Source organism: Fusarium musae, chromosome 4 (assembly GCF_019915245.1).
Source record: "Fusarium musae strain F31 chromosome 4, whole genome shotgun sequence".
In the NCBI taxonomy this organism is placed as follows: domain Eukaryota; kingdom Fungi; phylum Ascomycota; class Sordariomycetes; order Hypocreales; family Nectriaceae; genus Fusarium; species Fusarium musae.
Window position 1 is genome coordinate 2726418 of NC_058390.1, and position 20543 is coordinate 2746960.

A 20543-nucleotide genomic window follows, 5' to 3' on the forward strand; every position below is an offset into this window, starting at 1 on the left:
TTCTTATTTCCTTGATCGTATATGAAATACATAGTTCCGCACATCAACTTATCGTGAGTGCATTGCTTTTTAATCCCTGGTCGCGATCTTCACTGGGCCAGTGCTTCATCCATCGTTTTCCTCCACTTCGTGGCGTTCTTCCTCAGCAGGATGATACTAACGTAGCTAATAATGAGACAGCATATACAGAGAATTGTAAAAACCCATCCGACATTAATGGCGTTAATCCATGGAGCTGCGACAATGGCACCAATACAACTAAGCGTATTGCGAACAAAGTTATTGATGGCAACGCCTGAGGAGCTACGCTTACGGATTAATTCTGTGAGCATGGTGGTAGCAACTGACTGTAGGAACCGGTTAGCTAGTGAACCCGAGATAGGAGGGTGTTGACTTACAAAGACAAGCATGGATGAGATTCCAAAGAAGAATAGGGCGAGGCATGGTACTACAGGGTGCAAACCGTAACGAAGCACCCAGCCAAACATGAGCAGTGCCAGAGGATAAATGGTCGTCATTACCCAGGCATTCTCTCTCATTCGGTCTTCCGGAAGATATATCAGCTTCCCGTTCTCATCATAACGACCAGCTTTACGGGCTTCTCTAGCCATGATCTTGTCGATCCAGCGACCACCAAACAGCGATCCACAGATGTAACCCAAACCGGAGGGGATGTACATGAGACCAATGGAAAGCTGGCCAAAGTTGTATGGGTCGCGAGAAAACTTCTGCTGGATAGCAATGTTGACAACGTAGAGGGAACCAAAAGCAATGGCAGCAAGAAGCACGGTGATGAGGACGGGTGGAAAACGTAGATAGAGGAGAACACCCAGAGGATCAACGAGGAAATGTCGAGCAGATTTGGCGAAGTTTTTGGTCTTGACCTTGGCCGAGTCCATAGTGCGCATTCGACTGAGTTCCTGAGTCTCTGTGGTAGGCAACGTGGTCCCAGGCTTTCGTTGCAGCGTCTCGGGGAGGAAGAAGAGAATCATTAAAAGGACAACGAGGCCATATATAGCGAGAAACCACATAGTCGCTTGCCACCCAATCTCCTGAGTCAACGCACCACCAACGATAGGGGCTATCAGAGGCCCTAGCAATGGACCAAGGTAGAACAGACTCATAGCTTTGCCACGCTCAAACACCTCAAACAGATCAGCGATTGAGCCTGCACCTGTCGAGTGAGCACTTGCGGAAGCGCCACCGGCGCACATGCGGAAGACGATAAGCATGGTGATATTCTTGCTAATGGCAGAGAGGACGGAGAATACGACGAAGAGTGTGAAAGAGATGAGATATATAGACCGACGTCCGAACTCTTCAGAGAACGAGGACCACCATAGGGGGAAGATGGCCATGGATATCATATACAAGGCGACTGATAGGTTGGTGACAGTCTCAGAAGTGTCGAACTCTTTCACCAAAACGGGAAGGGCAGCTATTCTTGTCAACTCTGGATGCAGCCATGATTTTCCCAGGGACTTACGATAGACAATGGTCGAGCCTAAAGGTGCAGCAGCTGTGGCTAAGGCTATGATACCGGTGAGAAACCATTTCGTCGAGTTCTTGTAATCAGGAGGATACGCAATCTCAGGCACCAATGTCAGTTTTGCAAAAAGACCACGCCTCTTGGGCCTCGGAACAACAGAAAGAGCCCTCGACCGTGCAGATGACGCTCTGGACTGAGCACGCTTGGCAGATCGTCGAGTATCTATATGTCCCAGGGGCTCACCGAGCACGACTGGCTCAATGGTATCTCGAACATCATGTTCTGATTTGACGGAGCCCGATGCAGCAGTTCCCGGGCGTTGGCCGTCTTCTTCTTCTTCTCGCTCAATATCGATCTTTTCATCATCAATTTCTTGCTTTTTCTCTGTAGGTTTCATTGTCACAGCGGCCGGCCCCGAAGATGTGGAGAAGCCTCGGCCGAAAAGGTTGCGGTTATCGGGCCGGAAAGGAGAAGAGGTTTTCAAGATCAACTCCGAGATGATATGTATGATATTCAGATATAGAATAGCAGTATATTCAGAACCATTGGAGCACTTGTTGGCAAGGAAGGATTAATAAAGGACCAGGGATAGATAGTGACAGTGACGTGCGGAAGAGTGATTCCGCCTTGGAGACGAATAATAAGGGAATCGCCCATCCTAGCACTTCTGACAATGCCGACTTTTGCGAGGGAACACAAACCACCCTGCTTCCGGTCCTGATTATGACCAATAGTTCTATTATCTCTGGGGTACTGTCCGCGGGACCACACCGAAGAGGGGGACGCCGAAGACGGTGCCGACGATAGGTAGGTAACAACATACTTGTATGGGGTTTGTGTGGGGTTAACGCGGAGATAATCTGCGAGTTGGTGATGTTTGTTGTTGATTGTTACATATACGAGAATCGTGTTTGACGCGGAAATATATGAGGTTTGTGAACTAGGTAGAATCGAGATACATCATCTGAGTTTTAGACAACGGCGCATTATATAAGTACGGTGCCTACAATTTAGCTACTATATCGTTAGTCCAAAACAGACAATGCTGGATGAGCACACCCGTTTCCATGAGACATCACAATTCGTGATTCGAAAAGACGTTTAATAGTAGCGTTTCGGTGGAACATTGAGTTGCAGTCACTCGGTCCGGCAAAATAGGCCAGTTGGGGTCGAAAAGACGTAAATCAGGGTGACCTTAAAATAAGTACCTATGTACATGAAATTAGGTATACCTTACATAAGTAGGTAGGTAGAGAGGTTTGGGTATGGCCGATATCGCAGGGCGTATCCTCGAAAGCAACAATTTACTGCCATGTACCTTAGATACAGACAAAAGAGATTCTATTGTCACAACATGGGTAGGTAACAGCTAAGATTTCGTTTCTAGATACAATACACCGTAAACCTTATTTAATTATACTCAACCTTTAAATGTAGGTAGACCATGTAACGGCGGTTGAGGCTCATAATGGCGGGGTGCATACCTAGGCAAGGTAGCTAGCTACCAGCGGGGCACAGTTTAAACACAACCTCACCTGAGTCACTTTAACGCATTGTGTGACTACAACCTCATTCTCAATCTCAATCTCAATCTCAATCTCGCCACTGAAGAATGTCTCTCACAAACGCCTCCCCCGAGGCTGCAGCTAGCGCCGCAAAGACAGCATCTTTCACTCTCGCAACCCTCCCTGCCAGCGAGCGCAACAATGCACTTGAAGCCATCCACGCTGCCTTGACGGCCTCAAAAGACGAGATCCTCGCAGCCAACGCCAAGGATCTTGAGCTGGCAAGGAAGGCTGCCGACGAGGGCGGTCTTAGCCAGGCTCTTGTATCGCGATTGGATCTCGGAAAGAAGGGAAAGTGGGAGGATATGCTAAAGGGGATCTTGGATGTGAGGGATCTGAACGACCCAAGTAAGTAATCCAACTGTCATAAGACCATAAGACTTGTGGAACTAATGCGATCTCAGTTGGCCAGATTCAGATGAGGACAAAGCTCGACGATGACCTCATCATGGAGCGCGTCTCATGTCCCATTGGTGTCCTCCTTATCATTTTCGAGGCCCGTCCCGAAGTCATCGCCAACATCGCTTCTCTTGCTATCAAGTCTGGAAATGCTGCCATTCTCAAGGGTAACGTCATGACTCATCCGCAATATCACAACATCGGCTTATTTGCTCACCATTATTCCAGGCGGAAAAGAGTCCACAGAGTCCTTCGTGGCCATCTCAAAGGTCATCTCATCAGCTCTTGAGACCACAAAGGTCCCCAACTCAGCCATCCAGCTCGTCACAACTCGCGACGTCATCTCCCAGCTCCTCGCCCAGGACCGCTATATTGACCTTGTCATTCCTCGCGGATCAAATGAACTTGTTCGTTACATCAAGGAGTCCACAAAGATTCCCGTTCTTGGCCACGCTGATGGTCTCTGCCACATCTACTTGACAGCCTCTGCCGATAAGGAAAAGGCCATTGCTGCTATTGTGGACTCCAAGACCAGCTATCCTGCTGCCTGCAACGCCGTCGAGACCCTTCTCGTCCAGGAATCAGCTCTGAATACCATCTTCCCTGCTGTTGCTTCCGCCCTTGCGGCCAAGGGAGTTTCCCTCCGAGTCGACGAGCCCAGCAAGGTTGCCATTTCTTCTCTTTCACTAGAAGGCGTTCAAGATGCCACCCCTCAAGATTATGACACTGAGCATCTATCTCTCACCATTGGCGTAAAGACTGTTTCCTCTATTGACGAGGCCATAAACCACATCAACACCCACGGCTCTCACCACACCGACGCTATCATGAGCTCTGACTCTGCCGAAGCCGAACGTTTCATGAACGAGATTGACTCAGCTGGCGTATACTGGAATGCCGCTACTCGTCTTGCCGACGGCATGCGTTACGGTTTCGGTACCGAAGTTGGTATCAGCACAAACAAGATTCACTCTCGTGGTCCAGTCGGCCTTGACGGACTGACTATTTACAAGTACAAGATCAGAGGCGACTACCAGGCTACTGCTGACTATGGAGACGGAGAAGGCAAGAAGCCCTGGAAGCACGAGAAGTTGTCGCTCTAGGTAGACAACTGCTTGTAAAAAGGAAGAAAGAAGAAGAAGAAAAAAGTCGACGGCATATCACGGAGGCGTTGGGTAAAGTTTAACAGTTATAAAATAGCAGGCTCTTGAAGTCACGGTTCCAACACAATTATAGCGTTCCTTTGTGCTACTGCATTTGCCATTATTCTATGTTGTGCCAATATTGACCCAATAGCAATAGTCCATCCTAATCAGACTTCGCAAAAAGTGTTTCGATTTATCCCCCGAAGCACATATTTTAGTCAGCCGGCACTCCAATAATCCCAGGTTGAGCATTCGTAAGCACATCATAGCGAGCTGTTCTCGTACTGCTTGATTAACTCATCAAGCTTGGTGCCTTCAGACTTGAAGTCTAAGGGGGTGACAGTCATCACTTGGTAGCGTATCCTACAAAAGCGGTATTAGTATTCGATTAATGATCAACATGGTCGTCCTGCTTACCTTTGAGCCTCGCCAAAGTTGTCCATCTTCGCCCTGCATCGGAAAGTGAACTTCTTGCAGTTGGCCTCTTCAAACGCGGCCATGAATTTGTTATCATCATTTTCTTTGAGCTCCATCATTTCGTCTGCAGTTCGTCCTACGATCTGTCGACCAGAATCGTCAAAACAGCTCAGCCATTGATGACTGGTGTGATCCGCAACGTTCAAGGAGAGGATGTACCGGTATTCCGGCTTTTCGTGAGAGATAGCGCATTTCTCGCAATGCCAGGTGCCATCCGGCATTTGTGTAACCTTCTTATTACAGCCCTGAGATAGACAAGCGGGGTAGCAGAAGTTCTCCTGCTTGACGAAGACAATAGTCGCCTTGATAGTGTAGTAAGCCTGATCATCCACGCCAAGGTTCTCATCCTTGACCTGTGAAATGGTCTTGAGGTCTTCTTTTCTCCCTGTAGCATTGCCCATGGACGCCATGTTTTGGTGGGTGGCAAACGTGTCATTGCGACCAGCAGAGTCGTACCAGCCCTTGAGTCTATGGGCATCGGGAATATCGGGGTCGACGGCCATTGTGCCAGAAGAGAGGAGACTGAGACTCTTGCCACCGAAATCAGACACCTTCGTGCCCTTAAAAGCAACCACTGATTCAGGAGGAGCATCGAAAGAGTTGGCCGACTTGCCCCAAATAGTGACACGGACGGAGAAGCCCGTATCATCCACAAGTGTTAATTCTCGCTTCTGGAATGGTCGGCCATCCTTCTTGGATGTAATATCTCCAACCTCGCCAACTTCCTTCAATACACCAATAACATCGACAGTATTGTCCTTCTCCACACTCTGGAGTTCCTGGATGGAGCAGAAATTGAACCTCACCTGCGGAACATTGGTCTGATCCTCTGCCTTCTCGATAACAGTGTCCCGTTCGAAGGTGAGCTCGTAGTCGTTGGCAAGGTTGGAAAACTGTTTCTTAGCTAAAGCAACTCGGCAGGGTGTGGAGATGTAGTAGACAGAGCCTTCCTGCAGGCGGTCGTAGAAAGCGTCACACTGGTCGTTGAAGCCAGTGGCCTTGATCTCACCACTCTCATCGAGCAGGTTGACACTGAAAAGCTTTCCCTCGCCAGTGGCCTTGTGCCATGTCTTGATATCTGATTTTGAGGTAACTCGTGCCTTGATTGTCCACTTGTGGGCGAAGGGTGACAGACCCTCGATAGGATAGATGTTACTGCCAGCATGATTGGCAGGCCGTGAGGGCATCGACTGTTGTTGCTGCTGTTGGAATTGCTGGGGCTGTGTCTTTGATTCCTCCTTCTTGACGCCGTAAAAGTCACCTCCAGCAATGGCACCCTCCTGGGCCGCTGGCTTGGAGTCGACGGCAAAGGGCTCGCCAATCTTTTCTTGGACGCCAAGAGATTCGATGACTTCGATATCGAGAATGACGAGAATGCTACATAGTATTAGGGCCGTCTGATAAAATCTAGGAAGACACATACTTCTTGCCCTTCAGGTTATTGGGTGTGTATTGCTTGATTCGGGCAATGCAACCACGAACCAGCTTGTTATCGTGGACGACATGGTTGGCCTGCGTAGCAAGCATGGTCTGAACGTAATGCTGCCCATCGCTCATCACAAGTCGAAATCGGTCTCCCCCTTGAGCTGAAGGGGCCATCTGCTTAACTTGTAGACATTGCAAAACAGGTACCGGGAAGAGCTTGCTGGCTTTATCAGGATCATTGAAGATCACGCTGAGCAAAAGTTAGCGAGCAACGACGGGAAGGTTAGGTAATAAGAACATACTCAAGAGCGCCTCGAGATAGTGCCGAAGCTGCGTCCATGATTAATGTGCTTTACGTGTCTTTGGGGTATGTTGCGTATGCTGTTGAAACAGGGAGCTCTTCGTTTTGTTCTAGGAGAGAAGGGAAGTGCATTAACGAGAAGGTGTGGAAGACGCGTTCAGCGCGTTGAGTGAAACGCGCTGGTGCAACAATCGTGGGGTAGTTGTTTACGTAAGGAGTGGAGACCGCCTAGGCATGCGATCTGTGAAGGGCCTAAGGTAAGGTACCTAACCTAAGGTACCTTAGTAGGTACGGATAGGAGCTAAGGTACCGGCTGTCCCTGGGTAAGGTACTCATTTCTACATAAAAAGTACTTTACTTCATAAAGACCTTGGGTTTCTATTTCTAACTCAGTTCTTTCGTCCCATTAGCGGGGATTTTATCCTGTAGGGATAAAGATATCTCATAGGAACATATTGTGGCCTTTTAGGGACTATTGATTCACCCCTTGGAGAAAAGACACAATGCCAAGTTCCCATCCAATACCCATTGCTTTCTTGGTCGGGCAACGATAAAACCAATCCTCCTCACCTACCTAGGTAGTAACGGAGAGACTAAGAATTATGTATGCCATCTCTGAATCCTCAGTGTAGCATAAGACCATACATCCACACCAGCAACAATTACTAAGTCAAGGGCCCGGAGAGCATTTGCTTCTCGTTTGCCATGAGATCTCCGGCCTTAGGCAGTAGTTTCGTGGTACAATCCCATGCATTCTAATAACAGCATTGACTCAGTACCTTAGGTGTAAGACTTTTATCGTGCTATCCCTTTTTTTCTTCGAAGAAGTTTATTCTGGGGATATATGCTTTATTTTTAGCATGTATGAACTTCTTGCTAGCAAGGCAAATGATAATCTAAGGTGCCCTTACCTACTAGGTAATGTTAAAGTAAGTCAGTTACCCCTCCAACATGACGTTGAGTTCCCGCCTGGACCTCGTACGTCAGGTTGCCCCTCCACGTGCAACAGGCAGCATCATCTTCTTTCATTGTCTTTCAGTCAGTACGGTTCCACCAACTTACTCACTATCCCAGCCAAAGACAGGTAAATAGAACTCGGGAAGTCTACAAGAATGGCCGACGCAGATAATGCTACTCGCGCCCCTGAGAGCGACGCCCAGGAGACCCCTGTGGCCAGCGACAATATCCAAGCTCCAGCTCCAGCTAGTGAAGCTCCAGTCGTAGGCGAACATTGTGTCTCTGACAGACCAACTCGTACGGCACCATCTAGAACAACATCATCGCAGATCGCTAACAATTGTAGCTTCGGGCCAGTCCTCCACAGGTGAAATCATTAAGCTCAACGACGTCGATGTACGCGCCCAGCAAGCTTCCCAAGCTCTTAGCTGACCCTCCCTAACTTAGATCTACGTTTCGAAACCCACCGACTACCCCCATGCGCCTTCACGACTCCTTCTCCTTCTGACCGGCGGTACGGGAATCAAATCTACCAACAACCAGATCCAGGCCGATAAGTTTGCTTCGGAGGGCTATCTTGTCCTCATGCCCGACCTCTTCGCTGGCGACACAGCTCCTGGGGCCACAGCTATTACAGACGACTCCACATCCATTCTCGAACAGTTCAAGATGAAGGCAGTAGAAGTTACAAAGTCATTCCTCATTGACATGTGGCTCGCCCGCGTCACAGATGAGAGGGTAATGCCCATCCTGCACAGAGTCATTGATGCTGCGCGAGAGCAGTACGCGGATGCGATCAAACAGGGCGACGGCATCTATGCCGCTGGATACTGTGTCGGTGCACGATTTGTTCTTCTGCTTGCTAAACAAACGAAGACCGCTGAAGGAGATGCAGAGAGCGGCGGTGTCAAGAACGGTCCTTTTATTAAGGCCGGTGCTTTGGCACATGCTGCTTCTGTTATACCCGATGATTTCAAGGACGTCAGTGTTCCTCTCAGCTTGGTTTGTGTCGAAAACGACCCTCTCTTTCCCGACAGCGTTCGGATAGGGGGAGAAGATACTTTGTCTGACGCCAACGTCGAGCATGAGGTTCAGGTTTATCCAGGAGTTCCGCATGGTACGATCACCTTGAACTTTAGTCTTTTTCATGAGTCAGCTAATGATTTCTTTAGGATTCGCGGTTGTAGGCGAGTACCAAGATTCATCAATCAAGGATGCTCAGGCCACAGCCTATGACCAGATGCTCAACTGGCTCAAGGCTCATTGATTTTTACCATGATACCTTTTTCTTTCTCACCTGTGGCGTGCAGGTCGCCACAGTGGTTCTTGTTTGTGTCTTTGTTGATTTGGTTGAATATAAGCAAGTGATGGGGATTCTCACGGTGGGTGGAAGAAGGTAGGTCACAGGTTTCCACAACCAATGTACTAGTGAACTGTTTGAAATCCATGCTTTGGGGTTCAAACGGAAAGTCTTTCCGGACGATTTCTTTAGGCTAGATTTAATTGCTACATACTGTAGCCTGAAATCATTCTCTACCTCATCTACCTCACGAGATAGTGCATATAATCTTACCCAGATTCTTGGCATCTTCCATATGCTTGTGAGCCTCTTGAATCTGTTCCCACGGAAAGACCTCATCCACAAAGATCTTGAGCTTACCGGACTCGAAGTCTGGTAGATACTGCTCCAATCGGTCCCGTAGCTCGCCCTGGTAAACCTCGTCGCGGCTTCGAAGAGTGCTGCCCTCAATACGAAGTCGCTTGTACAAAATCTGAGAAATATCAGCATTGGGGACCTTGGCACCGCTCAACGTCCCCAAAAGCACGATCCGTCCGTCACGCGCAGCGACATTCTGATTCTGCTGGAAGTAGTTTCCACCAACAAAGTCCACGATGTAGTCAACACCCTTGCCGCCGGTAGCTTTCTTGATCTCCTCCGCCCAGTCCTGCGTTTTATAGTTGAATGCAGCTGTCGCACCGAGCTTCGAAGTGATAAAGTCGAGCTTGTCCTGAGATCCAGCTGTGGCATACACTTCAGAGGCTCCAGCGATACGCGACAGTTGGATGCCGGCGACCGACACCCCTGAAGCTCCTGCGTGCCACAAGATTGACTTGCCCTTCGTGAAGCGAAGCACAAGATGCAACGCCTGAGTTGCAGTAATCCAAGCCTCGGGAATACCAGCACACGTGGTGAAGTCGATGGAAGCCGGTTTGTGCAGCAACATGCGAGTACTGACCGCGATGTACTCGGCATACGCACCACCGTAAGCTAGCCCAAACACCTCATCGCCTTCCTTGAAAGCACCATGATCGCCAGGTCCAAAAGACTCAATGATGCCACTGAATTCCACTCCCAATGTCTTAGGCGCTTGAGGTGGCAGCGGGTAAAAGCCTCGGCGCTGGAGGATATCCATGCGGTTAAGACCAAAAGCTTTAATCTTTACAATCGCCTGTCCGTCAGTAGCAAAAGGCTTGGGTGTTTCGGCGTTGATAAAAAGGGCATCACGCTCGCCAGTGCCACCACGAATATCTGGGAGGATTAGTTGATCGTCACAGTCTTGAATTGGCATGTTAGCTTCATACCGACTGCCTTGATGTACTCGGGCATGTTTTCTGTATCGAAAATGCGTCTCGATTGTTGAAAGTTGATTTTGATGGAAGAATGTTCAGCTATGAAGTCAGAGGCTCCGTGTCGAAGACAATGCCCGCATTTCGCATGGCCTGCACCGAGGCAATGACGTACATTACTAATACAACTTTGAAGACGTCAATGGAAGCACCGGAGACGATGTTTGGTTTCCGCCTGACTTTCGGCCGGGAAAGCCTCCATAAGAGGGGCCGGCCCATTGTAAATTGAATACATAAACGTTAAGACATCTTTGCGTCGGTAACCAGACACAGGTGGGAGTGTTGGGCACTGAGTTATGTGTCAACTACGATTGGTAGGTCCGCTGGCAGCAAACTCGATTGGAACTTGAGTGTATAATAAATGTTGATCCAAAATGTTTGAGTTGAACTGAACTAAAGGGTGTTCCGAGGTCGGACAATGCTGTCTGTAAGGTTTATGCTTTAAGTCAACCACAGAAACACTTTGTTGTTGTGCAGGAGCTCTCACTGTTAGTAGGAGTAGTCGGTCAGTCAGTCCATGAGGATCTACACCACCAAGCGACATAGTGTGCACACATTGGTAAAGTATGAGGAGGCCAGTCGAACATGATACGGCTTTCAAACAAAATGTTTGCAGCGAGATGGAAAGCGACAATGCTCGTGTTGAACAGGGATAAGTCCTTCCAGCCCGATTTCTTTTCCAACATTCATACATACAACCTCTCTATGAGACAAGCCCACGACTCCAACCTCCGAACCGACCAGAGACGGGTTCCCTTGAGACTAAGGTACATACGCTCTTAGATAGTAAACCAACGCATTTGTCAGTACAGCAACGAGACCTCATCATGACAGTCATGCCATCCGGAATCTCGGCGGTAGGCAATATCGTCTAGTCCGTTAGCCACCATCAGGGCATAATCCGATAGTGGTTCAACAGCTAGAGACCAGCTAACAAGCCATGGAGAGCGACCTGCCTGTAGGTCCTCTTCCGCACTTCAATTCCAAGCCAAAAGTCCCGGCGATGGCAAATTAGCAAGCCCAATTATCGATCGAGTGCAATTAAACTACTGTTAGTTAGAAGTCACCATTTGGACGGTCCGCGTTTGGGTGCTATCAACTACCTATGGACTAATTCAGTGCCGACTACTGAGTGGATCCAACTAGCAAATGAGGTCTTCCAGCCCGGTTGTCTGGGCCAGTAATACAAAACAAATCAGGCGAATAATACGCGTCAACATCAACAAAACAACAATGCAGCCTTTGCGTTTGTTTTTAAGTGCTAAATCAACACAAATCGAAATTTTCAACATGCAAAACCACTAATCTGGTCGAGCCACCGTAGCGAGCGTTGCAGTGGGATAAATTCAAGTAGTTGTATCCGTAATGCAGCAGCCGACATGGATGATCTGACGACCAAGACAAGTGGTGGAAATGAAGTCCGGGTATACCTTTCCGAATATTATCATGGAGCCAAGCAGATTTGGGTGGCCAGAAACTTTACCAGTCTCACTCGATACTGGAAGTGGGCTTGAGAGGCTTGCGGGAGATCCAGCGCCTTGCTTGGAGAGTGTGAGCGGGAAGAGACGTAAGGGGATGGTGAAAAATCTTGGCACACCGTTCGGGAAATGTAGACAAAGACTCGGGCAGCTTGATCGAACAGAGTTTCGGGTCAGCAAACCTACATACATTCTGCATACATAGCAATAGGCTACATCCGCTGCTTTGTTGAAGATACAGGAACTGATCGTATGCCAAGCTTTCGATTCCTCCATGGACACGCCTCGGATCGCATCGATCAGAGAACCTGGCCTCGCTAGCTTTCTTAGATTAGAAAGCGGCCGAAAGCTTGTCGTTGACCATCAGAAAACTACAGTGCCCGATAACCCCTGGACACTGATTCTTATTTCTGTGGACTTGAGACGTGGGTCGCCATCTAAACTTACCAGAGTGATGATAGTCGAAACTAAGACAAGACAGAGCTACCGAACCGAAAGACCCCATCGAGAATCCATGACTCGAAAGAGGTTGATGGGGAAAATACGAGACCAGGATGGAGCTTTCGATACTCAGTTTGGATTCTTTGGAACCGATTCGCCTCGCCTTGTATCAGGGGGTTCGCCTCGATTGAACTTGAAGCCAATGCTGACTGACCTAAAAGTCAGGGGAATGGACAGGCCCTCATCTTCAATCAAAGATAAGGCATCGAGATGTTGAAGGTGTTCAGGCTGTCTGATAGCTAAACTATGTTTTAGTGGTTCAAAGGGAAATTATGGAGGGTTGCTAACAGACAGAACCGTCGAGCCGCCTTATCATCAGTACTTTATCCATGGTGATATCTTGCTGACTGATCTTGGTTTGCTCACTGGAAAGGGATCAGCAAGTACTGTAAAGGGTACTACATGCGTACCGAGGTACCTAGAGACAGGACTGGCTTAGGCTAGATCTGACATGACAAGGGAGATTGTATGGGTGGGTGTCAAGACCCCAACCGTCAGACGGATCCGACTGTTTTGGAGCACTCATCAGAGACAACACGGGAACAGCCTGAAGAGGAAAGTCAACAGACTTCGACTCCGTTGCCAACCCAGGATCTAGTCCACCTCTCAGACATTGATAGGACAGCTAGAACATGGCCGCCTTGTTTCTCAACGACTTCTGCGTGACCCGACCATATCAGGAGCCTCGAATAACTGTGCTAACGGTGCAGCGTTGGCATACCTAGCCAAGTGTTCACTGTTGCTTGGGCTCAGTGAGAACTCTGTTTAATGTTCCGGCCCTCTAGGCTCTAGCTTAGACCGCCCCCAGGTCTCCTAACCCCTGCTACAAGGTGCATGTGTGCCAGAACCCATCTAGCCATTCAAGCCATTGACTACCGTGTGGATAATTGCCCACTCTGCCACTGGAGAGTCCAAGACTAACTAGTCGGTGCACGGTGTATTGCGGATGCTGTTCAGTAGATATCGGGGAGGATATTGCCAGGAGCCATCTCCTTGTGGTCTTGTCTGTTTACTCTATGCTATTGGATTCACAGCTCAGGCATGGCATGATCAACGCGACCAATCAGATGATGGCGCCAGCTCATTGCTGGTGGCGATTATTGCCAGGATGGATAAATATGGGCTTCCCGCTACTACATGAACGGGTGATGCTCGCTGCAGCTTCAGATGAAAGCACAGTTGAGGCAGATAAAGAATGGATCGGTTTCATTGGAGGGGACTTCCATTGTCGAGCCGTGATACAACCTAGCAGGAGCGAATTCTGCAAAAGTTGAATAAGGGGATTGGCAAGGCAGCAGGAAGAGATTTGTTCCTGCATTAGTGTCGCATTATTCTAGGGGAACTGACCAGTGAACATGCCCACAATAGGAAGGCGACAGTCTATTGGATAAGGTATTGCCTGGCGAAGAGCAACGGGGGTGGCTGCCTCGCACCCACGCGACAGTCCGTCCATTTCTCATTTGATCTTCATTCTTCTAAAGTCAAATCAGTAGATCTTCGGAAACAGAAAATCCTTCGATAGGCACATACTGGTACCTTACGCCTTGAGACTTGTCGATTGATCATTCTGATCAGATTTGGAAGCCTCCCTGACTAAGGTACTTCGCAATATCGACATTTCAAATAAATTCATTCATTACTATCATACATGCTCCATACTCTCTCGTGGAACTTGCTTCTATTTCAAACTGGCAAGAATTAACATGTCTAGTTCCGAAGAAGAAAGACACTGTGACCCCGGAGTTCTGATCATATCACTGGGATTTTCGACGTGGAACGTCGGTCCGCTTCGGCTCATCCGACGATAATTATAGCTATCGCAAATCTCTTGCCTCAGTAGGCTCAGTTCTATATCAGCATATGGCAATACTACCTACCCAGTATCTTCTTCCTCGCAATATCACTCGGTATTATTTGTCTATTTCTAGTGTGATATGGAGGAGTAATTTCGGTTTGAAGATTGGAAGTCGAGCATGCATATCCGTAGGCGCTGCGGATGTCCGCCGACTTCCAGGTCCCCTCTCATGACTGGTTCCTTTTTTAGCTGTCTCGGTGATGATACCTGTCAGAGCGCAAGACATCCATTTCCATTTGCCGGGGTTCCCACACCAGAGCACGAGGCAAAGTGGAAGGGCCTCCTCTCCCCACGCACGTTCCCAGGGCCCGTTCTCAGCAAAGCACCCCTTTCTTGTTCTTAGGTAGCTGGCAATCCGAAGAACGATTTCACACACAGAGTAATAGTCGACGCTGCCTAAACGAGGCTCATAATGTCTCCTTATATTTAAAACAACAATACCGAAAGGTGTGATGAAGAACTTTCTCACATGGGCTCTCTCTCTTGGATACAAATATGCGGTCTAGAAACAGTATCAGAAGGTATAGCTGCTGGTTTCGAGCTTGATATCAATGAATGGCTATTTTTTGTATCTGGGAAGTTGTTTTCCTCGACAAGGAGTTGCCCTGATGCCAGCCAGCGTCCACTCAGATAAGAACAACTCATGAACTTGTGGTTGTACAAATCCTTGAGTGCAACAACTAAACCTGCAATCCTGGTAGAATTCGCCCCTAACTGTGGTTCAATAACATGGCGATTGGTAGAAAAAATCAATGCTTGCCTACCGAGCTCATTACATTGTACGGATATGGTAGTGTGCCACCGGAACTTGGGCCTAGATGAGCTTATCTTTTTGTCTTTTCCTGACTCTCGTCCGCTCTAGACTTGCACGGGGCCTCTGACACTGGATGAATGGCCTGCTCGTACTCCATACACCGTACAGATTTTAATTAATCGCTATTCTCAAGGATCCCCATGCTAGCCCATGCCCCAGGTCCCCTGTTGCTCCAGGTCCCACCCCTCCATTACTGATTCATTGCGGGCCACACCACAGGCATACCCACACCCCCATACCCAAAATCTCATCAACCTCCCTATCAGTCCCTGTCGAGCGAAGACCTCATCTTAATATAAAGCTCGAGTCCTCCAGATCTCCAGAGTCTTTTTTCTTTCTTTCTTCTTCTTCACCCACACACATTCATTCGCTACTACACCTTGACTTTTAGTCAATTTCACTCGTTACAGCACATCTACCAACTATACAACTTCCGAGTTACCTTAATTTAATCCCAACCCCAAACCAACCGACAAAATGAAGTTCGCTACTGCTCTCGCTTTCGCTGCTGGCGTCGCTGCCCACGCCAAGAACGTCACCTACACCACCGAGGTCGTCACTGCCTACACCACCTACTGCCCCGGTCCCACTGAGATCGTCCACGGCGACAAGACCTACACTATCACCGAGGCCACCACCCTCACCATCACTGACTGCCCTTGCACTGTCACCAAGCCTGTCATCACCACCTCCGCTGTCGTCTGCCACGACTGGTAAGTTACTGATATCCGATGTCCTCAGTCTCATCAAAACATCCATACTGACAGTGTCTCAGCCCTGCTCCTCCCGCCCACCACGGCAACAACTCCACCATGGTCCCCGTTTACCCTACCGGTAAGCCCGGCAAGCCTGGTTCTCCTGCTGGTCCCGGTGCTACCCCCACCGCTGGTGCTCCTTCCGAGGTCCCCACCGCCGGTGCCGGCAAGGTCGCCGCTCTCTCCGGTGCCGGTCTTGCTGCCGTCGTCGGTCTTGCTGCTTTCCTGTAAATCAACAGCTAGCAAGCCTACTCCACGTCGTGCCTACGATGCTTTACGCTCAGTAATACTTGATTCGCGTGGGGGCATCGATCATTCCTCATGGAGTGGTGTGGAACAGTTAGCAATGGTTTGGTTTCAGTTGGGGATGTAAGCGATCTTTCAGGGAATGTATAGAACTTTTTATTTTGGGTTACGAACATATGTCACGGGAGAACCGGTATACCCTTGCAACGCTCTATGGAGTCTTGTCTAATGATGGCCACGCTTTGCAGGAGTTGAGACATTCTTGTATATGAGTTTTGTCTCGGTGTTCGGAAGGAGCTTGCATATTCCCTGTGTGTGAGATCTTTCGGGGCTGGGAATATAATGTGTGTTTTTTTTGGCCTTGAGCAAAACAGGACGATCTTGTCTAGCTTCACTCGCGGTTCGTCTTTGTTCCTGCTCCCATCAATAACTTCAAGAGACGCTTTTCCAACCTCGACTCCCGTTTCCTCTTCTTGATACATATTTTTGGGTTGCCAAACGTCTTTAATATTTGCGGTCAAGTTATTGGCGCATATATATATATATACACAAACCGGGTGTGTTTATGGTCTCTTGTCAACTAGATTCAATGTTATTGCGAGCCTCTGGGAAACCATGTATCATAGTCAAGGCAAAAGCAAGCATTGCTGAGAGGCCAGTTTTGGCCCGGCATTATTAACTCTGTTGTCGTGTTTACGATGTGAATATGTCTTGGGTGTTTGTTTCAGCTGTTATATGCCGAGACAAAGCCAACGTTGGTTCACTTAATAACTGATAACTTGAGCCACACTTTGTTACTGCCAGTAATAAAGGAGCTGCTGAAAAACTACTACTTTCCCGTGTCTTCAATCTAACCCAACGTTGAGCTGCTTTGAGTCGTGGGGTTTGTTATCCAAGCATGAACTTTCACACCTTGCGATACAGCAATATGTCGGTTGATACTTTTTGAATATTATCATTATCAGATTATATATCTTATCAGCATGCAAAGAGATTGCATTGCATGAAGAAGAAGAAGAAGAAGAAAACAATCTTTTCATGCGGTGAGGCATACCATCAAGGTCAGCCTGTCAAATTGCTTAGTAAGAAGTGTACTCCGTACTACGGCAGTCGATCAGAGCTAAGTGATCCCGAATATCCGGGATATCACCGTCTCAGACATAAACCACCAAATAAGCTTTACAGTTTACACGTTGTCAAAGAACTCAACAATTACTAACTATCACGGCTCGGCCTTATACCGACCCGGCCGTTATCCATAAGGTCTACCGGACAAATGGGACGGTCATCTTGGCGTAATGCGGGGAAGGTTATCTGGTACAGTATGAAGCCACCCTACCCTGCCAAGCATGCTGGGAGAGCCGCAATTGATGATTAGAGATGGGAATTTGTTGGGGGGAAGCATCTCGCTGTATTTTTCTTGATACTGCCAGTCTCCAATAGTGCAAGATGGTTTCACTGGACTCGCCCTCGCCTCGCCTGAAGGTATATCGCCTATCTCCTTGGTCAATGGTACTTCCTTTGATCCGACATCTCATTTCATGTATCAAAGTCAAACTCCCTCGCCAGGACTTCTTTCATCAAGCTTGACCTTGGATACCTCTGTTGGACAGTTTCATTGCAGAAGAGATCGTCACCCTGGCAGAGTTATTTGTACACCGTCAAAGACGGCCCGAAGCTTGTCGGTAGTGAGGTCCCATGCCGTTGAACCTAAGACAAGCCATTCAGTTTATCATATACACTCGGCCCCCTAGCTTATCAGTTCCTACTCCGACATGCCCCTTTAATCATCGTTGTTGCTATTTGTTGCCGAGATACCCCTCCCTGCCAAAGCCATTGGCATCGACAAAAGCACAGAGTTACTCATCCATGCCCAGTACTGCATTGAATGAGGAGCCCAAGATACAAAGTAAGAACGAAATACCAGCTATGCCCCACAACCAGCAAGATCAACATATACAAGACGAGGTGCTTCGTCACAGTCTTGAGAACCCCGAAGACTTCTGGAGACACCAAGCCGAGCATCTCCACTGGCATAAGCCATATTCGTCAACCATCCAGCTCACTCAGAAAACTCTCAAGAACGGTGTTACACATGATAGCTGGGAGTGGTTCCCAGGCGGCGAAATATCTACTTGTTACAATTGTGTCGATCGACATGTACATGATGGGCATGGCGATTCCGTCGCCATCTACTTTGACAGTCCAGTGACAAAGACAAAGGAAAAATATACATACAGTCAGCTTCTTGGTGAGGTAGAGACTCTTGCTGGTGCTCTAAGAGAGCAAGGGATACAGAAGGGGGATGTAGTCCTGCTGTATAGTGAGTAAACCATGCATCGTTCTCGTACAGTGATGCTGGCAGCTAACTTGAGTAACAGTGCCTACGATTCCCGCTGCCGTGATAGGTATTCTTGCTGCTAATCGACTGGGCGCTATCCACTCTATTGTGTTTGGTGGTTTTGCCCCTCACGCTCTGGCGCAACGTATCGATTCATGCCGTCCTACGGCTATTCTGACGGCGTCTTCTGGTATCGATGGCAACAAACCTCCAATTGCATACAAAGGCTTGGTAGAGGAAGCGATTCGGTTGGCTGGCCATAAGCCCCATAATGTTATTGTCTGGCAAAGAGATCAGCTCCGTTGGAATCTCAACCACGAAACTGGGCAGCTCGACTGGAACATGCTAGTCGACAGTGCCCGATCTCGAGGAATTAAGGCGGACTGTGTGCCAGTCAAGAGCACCGACCCTATTTATATCATTCACACTTCAGGCACCACTGGAACCCCAAAGGGTGTACTCCGCGATGCTGGTGGTCACGCTGTCGGTCTGCACCTGTCCATAAGTTATCTGTTTAACATTCACGGCCCTGGGTGTGTTTCCTTTACGGCATCGGATATTGGCTGGGTCGTCGGTCACTCATACATCATCTACGGTCCGCTCCTCACAGGAGCTGCAACTGTCTTGTACGAGGGCAAACCCGTCGGTACCCCTGACGCATCGGCGTTCTGGAGAATAGTTGAAGAGTATAAAGTCAACACCATGTTCACAGCGCCAACAGCTCTACGTGCAATCAGGCGCGATGACCCCAACAACCAATCCTTCATCGATTACGGCAAAAGGGGTGCTCTCAAAACTTTGCGAGCTCTCTTCCTCGCTGGAGAACGCTCCGAGCCTACACTTATCGACACTTATCAGCAGCTCATGGGTCAATATTGCGCCGAAGGCGCAGCCGTAGTTGATAATTGGTGGTCTACAGAAGTTGGTTCCCCCATCACGGGGCGAGCGCTCGTTCCGCACGCTGGCAAGCATCGCAAGACAGAAGTTCGTGGACATCCACCTCCTTGCCTGAAGGCTGGTAGTGCTGGGAAAGCAATGCCAGGCTTTGACGTTCGTATCGTGGATGATGAGGGCAGTGAAGTCAAGAGGGGATCCATGGGAAATATTGTTTTGGCAATGCCTCTCGCCCCGACAGGATTTCGCACTCTGTGGAAGGATGAAGAACGCTTTTGGAAAGGCTACTTGAAAAGATTCGAGGGAAAGTGGCTTGATACCGGTGATTCGGGCTGGATCGACCAGCAAGGTTATATCCATGTGATGGCACGCAGCGACGATGTTTTAAATGTCAGCGCGCATCGTCTATCAAGCGGTACGTTTCAATTTCTTCCAACTTCAGTATGGACTAACAGTGTGTAGGATCTATTGAGCAGGCCATTGCAGCCCATCCTCGTGTCGTTGAAGTTTGTATCGTAGGCGTACCGGATTCACTAAAGGGTCAGCTTCCTTTCGCCTTCGTAGCACTTTCGGGACAAGGCTGTGCAGATCCAGCAGTGCCGAGTGAATCGGTCGTCAAGGAAATACAGCAGTTAGTCCGTGGCCAGGTGGGTGCTATAGCCTCACTAGGCGGCATCATCCAGGGCAAGGGAATGATCCCTAAGACAAGGTCTGGCAAAATGCTACGACGGGTCCTCAAGGAGATGGTGGAGAACGCCATTCGTGGTGACTTTGACAAGGAAGTTGCGGTTCCTAGCACGATTGAAGATGTGTCGACATTGACTGTTGCCCGTGCCAGGATCAGGGAGTACTTTGAACGAGCAGAGACCGAGACGGATGGCATGGTGAAGGCTCGCCTATAAAGCAGGTTTGATATGAGCGACCTTTCTGAAAATAGCGGATCTTTTCTGGTAGCTTCGAGTGGCCTGATATCGTTGGAAGATACAGTGACTTAGTTTCTTCATCCGGAGTCCATTTCACTTGGTAGATGAGCCACTCGCGATGTTCTGACGCTCATTCTCCTTATTTAACGTTTGATGGCTTCTGAAGGAAAGCTAGTTCGAGACGAGCCTCCGTTGCCTGCGAGGGCGTGACAGACTCCAGCATTCTATATCGCAGCCGCATTCGTAACCACAGATATCCTATCCCACGCTACCGACCGTTTACTCGAAGCAAAAGACCCTCCAATGTTTGACCATTCGTAACCGGAGATATAGGCGTAAGATTGTGACCG

At 48.7% G+C, this 20543-nt stretch overlaps 7 protein-coding genes across 7 annotated transcripts; 4 read left to right on the forward strand and 3 right to left on the reverse strand.

Annotated features, from left to right (window-relative positions):
- Positions 1 to 89: 89 nt before the first annotated feature.
- On the reverse strand, positions 90 to 1886 carry J7337_005754 (uncharacterized protein; the record flags this gene model as incomplete). The annotated part of the gene is made up of 2 exons (XM_044823428.1): positions 90 to 347; positions 399 to 1886. 2 exons carry the CDS (start codon positions 1884 to 1886, stop codon positions 90 to 92), a joined length of 1746 nt encoding a protein of 581 aa, XP_044681919.1.
- A 1215-nt stretch (positions 1887 to 3101) lies between these two features.
- On the forward strand, positions 3102 to 4556 carry J7337_005755 (uncharacterized protein; the record flags this gene model as incomplete). Its single annotated transcript, XM_044823429.1, has 3 exons — positions 3102 to 3402; positions 3459 to 3620; positions 3682 to 4556. 3 exons carry the CDS (start codon positions 3102 to 3104, stop codon positions 4554 to 4556), a joined length of 1338 nt encoding a protein of 445 aa, XP_044681920.1.
- A 305-nt stretch (positions 4557 to 4861) lies between these two features.
- Positions 4862 to 6840, reverse strand: J7337_005756 (uncharacterized protein; the record flags this gene model as incomplete). Its single annotated transcript, XM_044823430.1, has 4 exons — positions 4862 to 4961; positions 5016 to 6452; positions 6499 to 6750; positions 6803 to 6840. 4 exons carry the CDS (start codon positions 6838 to 6840, stop codon positions 4862 to 4864), a joined length of 1827 nt encoding a protein of 608 aa, XP_044681921.1.
- Positions 6841 to 7913: 1073 nt separating this feature from the next.
- Positions 7914 to 9025, forward strand: J7337_005757 (uncharacterized protein; the record flags this gene model as incomplete). Its single annotated transcript, XM_044823431.1, has 3 exons — positions 7914 to 8021; positions 8206 to 8875; positions 8931 to 9025. 3 exons carry the CDS (start codon positions 7914 to 7916, stop codon positions 9023 to 9025), a joined length of 873 nt encoding a protein of 290 aa, XP_044681922.1.
- Positions 9026 to 9305: 280 nt separating this feature from the next.
- Positions 9306 to 10366, reverse strand: J7337_005758 (uncharacterized protein; the record flags this gene model as incomplete). Its single annotated transcript, XM_044823432.1, has 2 exons — positions 9306 to 10288; positions 10342 to 10366. The coding sequence occupies 2 exons, from the start codon at positions 10364 to 10366 to the stop codon at positions 9306 to 9308; spliced, it is 1008 nt and encodes a 335-aa protein (XP_044681923.1).
- Positions 10367 to 15511: 5145 nt separating this feature from the next.
- On the forward strand, positions 15512 to 16020 carry J7337_005759 (uncharacterized protein; the record flags this gene model as incomplete). Its single annotated transcript, XM_044823433.1, has 2 exons — positions 15512 to 15747; positions 15810 to 16020. 2 exons carry the CDS (start codon positions 15512 to 15514, stop codon positions 16018 to 16020), a joined length of 447 nt encoding a protein of 148 aa, XP_044681924.1.
- A 1884-nt stretch (positions 16021 to 17904) lies between these two features.
- On the forward strand, positions 17905 to 20172 carry J7337_005760 (uncharacterized protein; the record flags this gene model as incomplete). The annotated part of the gene is made up of 3 exons (XM_044823434.1): positions 17905 to 18358; positions 18417 to 19685; positions 19733 to 20172. The coding sequence occupies 3 exons, from the start codon at positions 17905 to 17907 to the stop codon at positions 20170 to 20172; spliced, it is 2163 nt and encodes a 720-aa protein (XP_044681925.1).
- Positions 20173 to 20543: the final 371 nt, after the last annotated feature.